This window comes from Dasypus novemcinctus, chromosome 26 (assembly GCF_030445035.2).
Source record: "Dasypus novemcinctus isolate mDasNov1 chromosome 26, mDasNov1.1.hap2, whole genome shotgun sequence".
NCBI lineage: Eukaryota > Metazoa > Chordata > Mammalia > Cingulata > Dasypodidae > Dasypus > Dasypus novemcinctus.
In genome coordinates, this window is record NC_080698.1 from 46,854,423 (window position 1) to 46,862,938 (window position 8,516).

At 57.9% G+C, this 8,516-nt stretch overlaps 1 protein-coding gene across 5 annotated transcripts in view; it reads right to left on the reverse strand.

Moving 5' to 3' along the window:
• SSUH2 (ssu-2 homolog) overlaps window positions 1–7,508 on the reverse strand; it is a 121,470-nt gene extending 113,962 nt beyond the window's left edge. For 4 of the 5 annotated variants that reach the window (XM_058288547.2, XM_058288545.2, XM_058288546.2 and 1 more), the window contains exon 1: window positions 5,438–6,447. In XM_058288547.2, coding sequence (XP_058144530.1) covers window positions 5,438–6,371 — 934 coding nt within the window. In that variant the 5' untranslated portion in view covers window positions 6,372–6,447. Of the gene's footprint in view, window positions 1–5,437; window positions 6,454–7,310 lie in introns of those variants that run through there. The other variant, XM_058288544.1, reaches the window with a different exon arrangement.
• Window positions 7,509–8,516: the final 1,008 nt, after the last annotated feature.

Genomic DNA, 8,516 nt, shown 5'->3' on the forward strand with positions numbered 1-8,516 from the left:
GGAACTGGAGATGGCTCCTGACAAACGCCCCTCCCTGCAGGACTGTGGTCCAATATAGGTCGTGTGGACAGAGGCTTCGGGGGGCACTCAGTAACTATTTGTGGAACGAATGTGTTGGCACTCAGAGGAGGAAGAGAGAGGTCCGGCGGGGGCAAGCAGGGAGGGCGTCAATAATGGGCGCCCTGGATGAGGCTGCCGTGTCCAGCTGTTCAGGTTGCACACTGCACAGCTCCTGGAACTGCCATTCTCACAGACTGTGAAGTAAATGGCACCCCCTGGTGTGCTGCATAGAGCAACTCTGGCCTTGGACTTGGGACGGATCTCCACAGAAGGGACTGGGGGTGAACATTCCCTCAGCACGGGTGCCTCGGGAGCAAAGCAAAGCAACGTGAGGGAAGTGGTGAGTCGCCAGGCCTGGCCGGGGGTAGAGCCAGCAGGCTGGCCAGAGCCCAGGGCAGGGGTACATCCAGGGTGTACTCATTTTTGGGTACTGGTTCAGCACAGGCCTACACGGTGGGACTAAAGCAACAGTTCTCAACCAGGAGCGCTGCTTTTGCCCCTCAGGGGGCATTTGGCAATGTCTGGGGGCGTGGGGGGTGGTCACACCAGGAGGCATCCAGTGGGTGGAAGCCGGGGGGGCTGCTCAATATCCTACAATGCACGGGCGGTGCCCCAACACCACACGACAAAGAGTCCGTGGCCCCAGGTGTACCCAGTGCCGAGGCTGAGGGGCGCGGCTGGAAACCAAGGCGGCAGTGATGGAGAGAGAGGCTGGGCTCAGGCGGTGGGCCCCGTGGGTGCCTGGGCAGGAGGCGCGGGCAGTGCCAGCTGCAGGCGTGTCGGTGGGGTATGCCTGTGCGTGTGCACGTGTGCTGCAGGGGAGAGAGCCCGGACTGTCAGGACACCGGGGCCACAGGAGGGCAGGGCCTTCAGTGGGCCGGGGGTGGGCCCAGGAGGCCGTTCCTAAGGGGCGCCCCAGGAGATTCTGACGGGGAGGGTGGTGGACCACCTCTGACAGCCCTGGCTGGGAGGGTGGGCACCTCAAGCGAGAGGCCAAGCCCCAGCGCTACCACTTACCTACCGTGGGCTCGAGCAGGCCGGGCCGCAGGATGCCCCGGCTGCCCATCCGTAAGAAGGGGGTGACGCCCCCTTGCCTGGCTGGGTCTGGGTGCGCGTTCGGGACGGTGTGGAGCGGCCTGGCACACAGCTGGCACCCAGCCAATTGTGGCTGTGGTCGTCAACGAGCCCAAGTCCTCATGCCACGAGGCTGTCTTGGCCCATCACAAAGTGTTATCCCCATTGCTCAGATGAGACCATCAAGAGACCAGCCCCAAATCGCACCGCTGGCCACGGGGCCGGCCTCTGAGGGGACTCCTGCCACCTCCCACTGCTGTCTCCAGGGAGGCGGGGCCGCATGCCCAGGGTCGGGGAGAGTCCAGTTCAACCCTGCCGCAACCCCATCCAGCCCAGCTTCCCGGGAGAGAGGATCACAGTCACCTGGGCAAGGAGGTGGGCTCGTCGGGGGGTCGGGCCCTCAGCCAGCACTGGCCACGCCGGGCCCCTGCCCCACGCCCAGCTCAGGAGCTCGCCGGGCCGTGATGAAGTCGGGTCGAGGCCTGCTCCTCCTCCCACACCCACGTTCACGGCCACGCCCCTTCCCCAACCCACTCGTCCATGCATCAAAGGGGAAAAATAGGCCGCACAGCCTCACCCAACAGCCCCTTTTGTGAGTGTGGTTATAAATCACACTTTGCAAGAGGAGGAAATCATTAACATGGGAAGCAGGTGCTCAACCTCTGAGTCACATCTGCTCTCCCCATTTCATCTTTCACCTCTCCCCTCAGGACTTCCCCAGGGTCAGAACCCTTGGGACAAGCAGCAAAGCCAAGTCCACCAAGTTTAAGGAAAAAGGTTGGTGTCAAATCTTTGGCTGTGGAATCTGCTGGTGAAGAACACACAGAGCGCTTGTCCAAACCTGTCGTGGGATGTGTGGTCTCCACACCATCTCTCTGCAGTCCCCCTTACCAGTCCCACCAAATCACAGCCCCTCACAGGAACCTGGGTGCCTTGAAGGGGAGACCTTAAATCACTAGGAAGCTTCACTTGGATTTATTTTTTTACAATTATTTTATTGTATTTCTACCCTTTCCCCCCGCTGCATCCCAGTTTCCTCCTATCTATTTTACCTTGCTGTGGTACCTGAAATTTTGTGCTCCCGCCCCCCTCAAATTACCTTTGGAAAAAGATGAGCTCTAAATCCATAAAGACAGCACTTGATAGGAATGACGGTGAAAGGGGGGGAAATGTGTTTCAAGGGAGAGGAATGTGAAAGGGACATCTGGGCTGCAAGAGAATATCAGTGAGAGGAGGCTCTAAGAGGGATTTCGGGTCCCCTGAGGAGCATTTGCTGCTGCCAGGGCAAATGTGGTTTTGCCATGCACTCCGTTACTCCTTGATCTGCAGTTAGCATTTAATGAGCTTTCAATTCTCCAGGGTTTTCGTAATAAAGCTGTTGGCAGAAACAGCTCCCACGTCTCCCCCACTCCTCTGCCTCCATCTGAGGCCACCTGAACCCTGGGCGTCCCTGAGTAAGGTCACACTGTTGGCCACGAGCTGCCCTAGCTATGATGGGCAAGAACAAGGGGCCCTGGCCTTGCAAGTTTGCATCTCAAAAACGCTGTTCCTCTTGTAGAGCAAAGCAGGGGCTGGGCATTAATTCCATCTCCCCTTCAAAATCCTGAGCAGCTCCGGCACATTTCTCTGTTAATCCTATCTTAAGACTTGCTGATAGCCTCGCAACTGAGCCCATGGCTCCTAACTGATGGCAAACAATTTCATTTCTGATGAACCAGACTCCTATTTGCCCTTGTCCAGATTCATGCCAAGAGGGCCTGGGGTGTGTGTCCTGCCTGAACTATGGCTGCCCTGCAGCGTGAGGCCAAGGCACGACTTGGCCGGGCTGGTGGCCAGAGCCACAGCCCTCACCTCTGCACTTGCTGGGTCTCTCATTCCGGGGCAGGGCTCGGCTCTGGCCACAGGCTGGCTGTTGCATTGCAGCAGCAGTGCTCGTGTCCCCTGTGTTTATGGTCTGCATTTGCATCCTTCTTAGAGCACCTGTAGAGGATGCTGAGGGGGCCAAGAGAAGCCCGATGTTCTTTATGTGGCACCCATCCTTCCCCCCTGAATTAGCAAAGAAGCAAAACTGATGTCCCTGAAGTCAATTTATTTCCCTGCCCCTTGAACTTGAGCAGGAACCTTTCTCTACTGAAGGTGGAAAATCCCCAGCAGACCACATACACACCAAGGGCTGCTGGCCTCCACACGAGCTGGAGTTTCCTCTTGTTTTTAAGACAGAGAAGTGAATTATTTGATGTACTTTTAAAATGTAAAAAAGGTCTAAACTTTATTCAGCGAGTATGGCATGTGTTGAGCAGACACTCTCATTCTTTCGGGAGCAGAGAAAGTGTGAGAAAGAGGAGAGTAGGTGAGAGGGTTGGACAATGGGAAGCCTCTCTATAGGGAAGAGGAAGTGAAGGGAGAACAGGGGAAGGAGGGAGGAAAACTACCCGGACTCACAGAAGAAGCCTTTCACAAAAGGAAGAGGCTGCAGAGAAAGGGGAGCCAGAATACCTGTTGAATGAATGAACTGAGTGTTCATTTTAGAATGTCATCATTCTAAAAGTAAGAAACTAAGGATCAAGGTGGACAAGAGGTCCCCACATGAAGTCCCACAGCTACTAAGGGCTGGAGGGAGGTTGAGACCCCAGGTCTCCCCAACATTGCTCGAAGGAGGTGTCAGTCGCACATCCTCAATGGTTGGGTTTGAGCTTCTCAAAACCTGGGCCTTCCTTCTTGGGATCCTGACCAGGAAACAGTGAGACCTGATGTCTTTTTTAAAAACATTCAGGACATACCAGGAATGGACCCTTTAAAGAAACCTAGCACAGAGGAAAATACCGAGGGCAGGAAACTGCAGCTCTAGTTACAGCTCTGCCTCTGACTATGTGCTGTGTGACTTGCTGTGTGACCTAGGGCAAGCACCTTCCCCTCTCTGGGCCCCATGACCTGCTCTGTAATGTGTAGTCAGGAGCTGAATGATGAAACCAGCCTGGCCTTGTTGAGTCCTCACAGCAAACCTCACTCAGCACTGCCCCGGGCCTGGCATACCACAAGCGCTCAATGAAAAATGAGTGATGAGTGCCACAGTCACTAAAGAACACACTGGGCTTGATGGGAGAACTCAACAGAGCCAGAGCAAAGCAGTTATCAAACTGAATGAAGGCGGCTTGCGTGGAAATTTTGGTCTGAGATAGCTTCAACAGGGTGATTTTATTTGAGATTCTTGCGAGCAGCAGTGATTATATCCAGAAACAGGATTTTTTGTGGTGTCTCAGGTGCAAAAAGGGTGAAAGCACACCTCTTGGTCTTTCCTTACAAGCATGTGAGGTCTCCAGCTTCCCTTAAACAAAAAGGCATAAGCCATTCCCTGCTACCGACCACTCCTCCCCTTTCCAAAGGAGCTTCTGGAATTGGGGAAAAGGAGGAAGAAGCTGCTTGGAGCTCAGCACCTCAGAGGGCAGTGGCCCATCACCAGCCCCAAGCCCCGGGAGCTCTCTGCTTGCCCTAAGCTCCCTCCTGGCAGATCTCCCCACTCTACCCTCTCCTCCGGAGGCAAGGACAGCAGTGCCTGCCCTCACACCTGGCTCTGCAATTCTCTTACCTGGAGGGCACAAGCCTCTCCTCCAGAAATCCCCAGCCTCCTGGGTCCAATTGGAATATCCCATCTCAGCTCCCTTCCCTGTGCCTCTTCCCAAACAGATGGATGTCTCCGTCTGTGGCACTCACCTCTCTAGTCTGAGGGGCTCATCGCCTCCACGGCAGGAGGGGCTCCGGTTCGTCTTCACCTCCCGACTTAGCTGGACGACTCACCCACCTTCCCTGGCTGCCCCTACCCAAACTAGAGCCCTTAGGTTCAGGCAGAGACATCCTAACTTGGAAGTATCTTAAAGTGAAAGGAGCTTGAGCTTGGACCTGGGTTCAAAACTTACCTCCACACCTTGCTAACCGCGGAGGAGGGAAGTGTCACTTGAACCTGTTTCCTCGTCCATAATAATGAACCACGAATCCCATATGTTACCCAAGGACTGTGCTAAAGGCTTACCTGCGTATGTCTCATTTCACCCCCCTACTGTCTAGCGACAGTCGATACTGTAAAATGACAATCATGATTGTCTTTTCACAGAAGAGAAACTTGAGGCTCGGGGAGGTGACTTGCTCAAAGTCACTTGGCCAGTGGATGGCGAAGCTTCTGCCAGATTCCAAAACCCACTTATCCCCCCGAGGACCCCGGAAGTCTGGACATGCGGCGAGAGCAGGATGAGGCACCCTCCCCCACCGTGCTCCCTCCTCCGGGCCCCCCCCCCCCGCCCCGCGCTACCTTCCTTGGGTGGGTTGTCGTCCCAGACGCTCCACAACTGCGCCACGAAGAACGGCGTCCAGCACACGATGAAGGCCAGCACGATGATGAAGGTCATCTTGACCGTGCGGATCTTGGCCTTAGAGATGAGCTTGACGCTGCTGACGTGCGCCAGGGCCTCGCACCCTCCGCCACCGCTCCCCGCCGCGCCTTCGAGGCCCTCAGTCGCCGCCGCCGCCGCCGCCGCCGCCGTCTTGAGCCGCAGGTTCTGCCAGATCTTGAAGCAGATGAGGCTGTAGCAGGTGGTGAGCACGATGACCGGCACGACGTAGACCAAGAGCGTGGTCCACGTGATGTAGGCCTTGGCCCCCCAGGGCTGGATGAAGACGGCCCAGCAGTCGAAGCCGCCGTGGGCCACCTCGCGGAGAGCGAAGATCTGCAGCTGCGGCGTGCTGACCACCAGGCAGCCGAGCCACGTGGCGAGCACCGCCAGGCGGTCGGTGCGGCGGCTGGGCAAGCGCAGCGGCTGGCAGATGGCCAGGCAGCGGTCGATCGACATGAGCAGCAGCAGGTAGGTGGAGGCGAACATGCCCACCACCTGCAGGTACCTGACCAGGCGGCACAGCAGGTCGGGCCCGTAGAAGCGGAAGGTGATGTCCCACACCAGCTGCGGCAGCACCTGGAACAAGGCCACCACCAGGTCGGCGATGCTCAGGTGCTTCATGAAGAAGAAGAGGCGCGAGTGCTTGTGGCGCGTGACGCGCAGCGCCAGCAGCACGCACGCGTTGCCGCTCAGCGCCAGGAAGAAGATCAGGCCCAGCACGGCCACCTCCACGCGGGCCAGCGCCTCGTTGCGCTGCAGCGGCGGGGCAGTGCGGTTGCCCTCTGGCCCCGTCGGCGCCGCGCTCGCGTTGATCGCCTCCGTGCTCCAATTGGCGGCCACAGAACCCTCCATGGCCGTGGCGGACGTGCGCCCCCGGCGTTCGCGCGCTTTAACGCGTGACCCGGGGGCGCTGGGTCCCACGCGCGGTCCGACCCTGGAAGAAACCCGGAGGGCCGTCAGAGGGAGGCCGCGTGTCTCTCCGGAGGCGCGTGCGGCGCAGACGTCCCCCATTTCAAGAACCCCAAATCGTCTCGGACCCGGGGCACAACTACGTGCCGCGGGGGTTGCTCAGCCGCTACCCCAAGAATTCCCATTGCAGACACCTCTGATGCGCTGCAGGAAGGCTGAAAGCCTCTGCCAGACCGCCAGTTCCTTAGGATGCTCACGTGCTCCCAACCGGGGAGAAGGGAGCCTCGTAATTCAACTCCTTCCTCCCGGTCTGCGACTCCCAGCCCAGCCACTTCCCCCAGAGACCCCTCTCTCGGGGACCCGCAGCGCAGCCACCTTCTGCGGGTCCCTCAACCCAGCCGTCTCTCCTAGTAAGCTCTAGAGAACCCCTCACCCCCAAACTACATCCTGGGAAACCCCAGTGCAGGACTCTGCCACCCTCTTCTAAGACGCTGCGCCTTCGTCCTGAACTTCGATAAACAGCTGCTTCCGAGGACACCCCCCGCCCCGGCCCCCTCTCCAACAGTCCCTCCTGGAGGAACTCCTGCCTCAGTACCTCCCCCCAGGACGCCCGACCGTTGTCCCCAGAACCCTGGCCTAGACGCTCCCCCGCGGGGATCCTCCCCAGCCCAGCAACCTCGAAGATTCAGGAACCCGACGTGGGCCTTGGCCCCCGACAGCCGAGGGCTCCGCGCCTCAATTCTGAGCAGTCACTTCAAAATCTCTCGGAGCACCTTGCGCGCCTCCGGGAGCGCGGGGGTGCCCCGACTCCACCACTCCTCGGGTCGCGACGGCCCCACCCGCCCTAGCCAGCCCCTCAGCCCGCGCGCTGGACCCGGCTACCTGCTCCGAGTCCGCAAGCTGGCCCCAAATTGCCCCGCTGGGGAAGTTGTACCACCGCCGTCGGCCCCAAAGACGCGTGCGCTCTCGGCTCGGCGGCTGCCGGCGGCTCCCAGTCTGAACCTGTGCCGAGGTCTCACACCTTGGCACCTCGCCTGGGATCGCCTCGCCCGCAGGCCGGCCGGGCTCGGGATGGGGACCCGAGGCGAGCGGGGAGCGCCGCCGAGGCTGTCCGCGCGCGCGGGGAGCGCCGGGGTGCGGCGCCGTCTGCTGGCCGCCGGCTTTTCTGCGGCCGCGGTGGGTGGGGCCTGAGCCTCCGCACGGGCCCGCCAGGGGGCGCGGGAGGCCGGCCGCGGCGCGCTCGGCGGAGCCGGCCGCACTGGCCCGGCGTGCGCCCCAGAGCCGTAGCAAACATGTTGATTTCACCGGAGAGGCAAGCAGCTCGTAAATAACTCGCCTGGCTTCTTCCTTTCTTGGTTTAGAAGCTCCTTACTCTCAGGCAAATAAGCTGCTTGAATAATAATGTTTTCCCCGGAGTAGATGGTGATGATGTTCCTAAGGTATTTAACTGAAAATTCCCAAACATGAGGTTAATTTCAGTGCTTTTTTTTCCCCCCAGGAGTTTGATGGAGTGAATGTAGCAGTGAATTCAAATAAGCCTTTGCGCTAAAATATTTTTGTTCGGATTCCCGTGAACAAGGAATGAGAAATGTCTTCTAATCAGCACTGGAGAGGTCTTCATTCTTTAGTTTTCCGGGCAGATACTCAAGTTCTTTTTCCTTATTTTAAAGGGACTGTGCTCGTCTGTGGCCTGGAGCCTTTTCGCCTCCTTGCCGTGCTTCAAAATCAGAATCTTAAATGACGCCAAAAGAAGATGAAACGTTAAAGACAGCTTCTCTGTCTTCTTACTCCTTTTCCATCCAAGGTCGTTTCTGATGTAATTTATAGTGGCCAAGAAATAAGGCAGTAAAAAACCTGAGGTTTCAAAAATGAACAAGACTCTTTAAAATATTTTCAATGCATATTTCCTCCTGACATTTCACTTCTCCCTCTTTTAATTTAGTGGAGAGAAGTGCTTTAGCCAAGGACGGGGTTTCCTGAATCCACAATTACAGACCTCCTGGGGTCCGATCCTTACAGCAGCTCAGATCCCAGAGTTCCATTTGCACGAGCATTCCAGGATGGGTCTGGAAATGCTGCAGCCTCGGG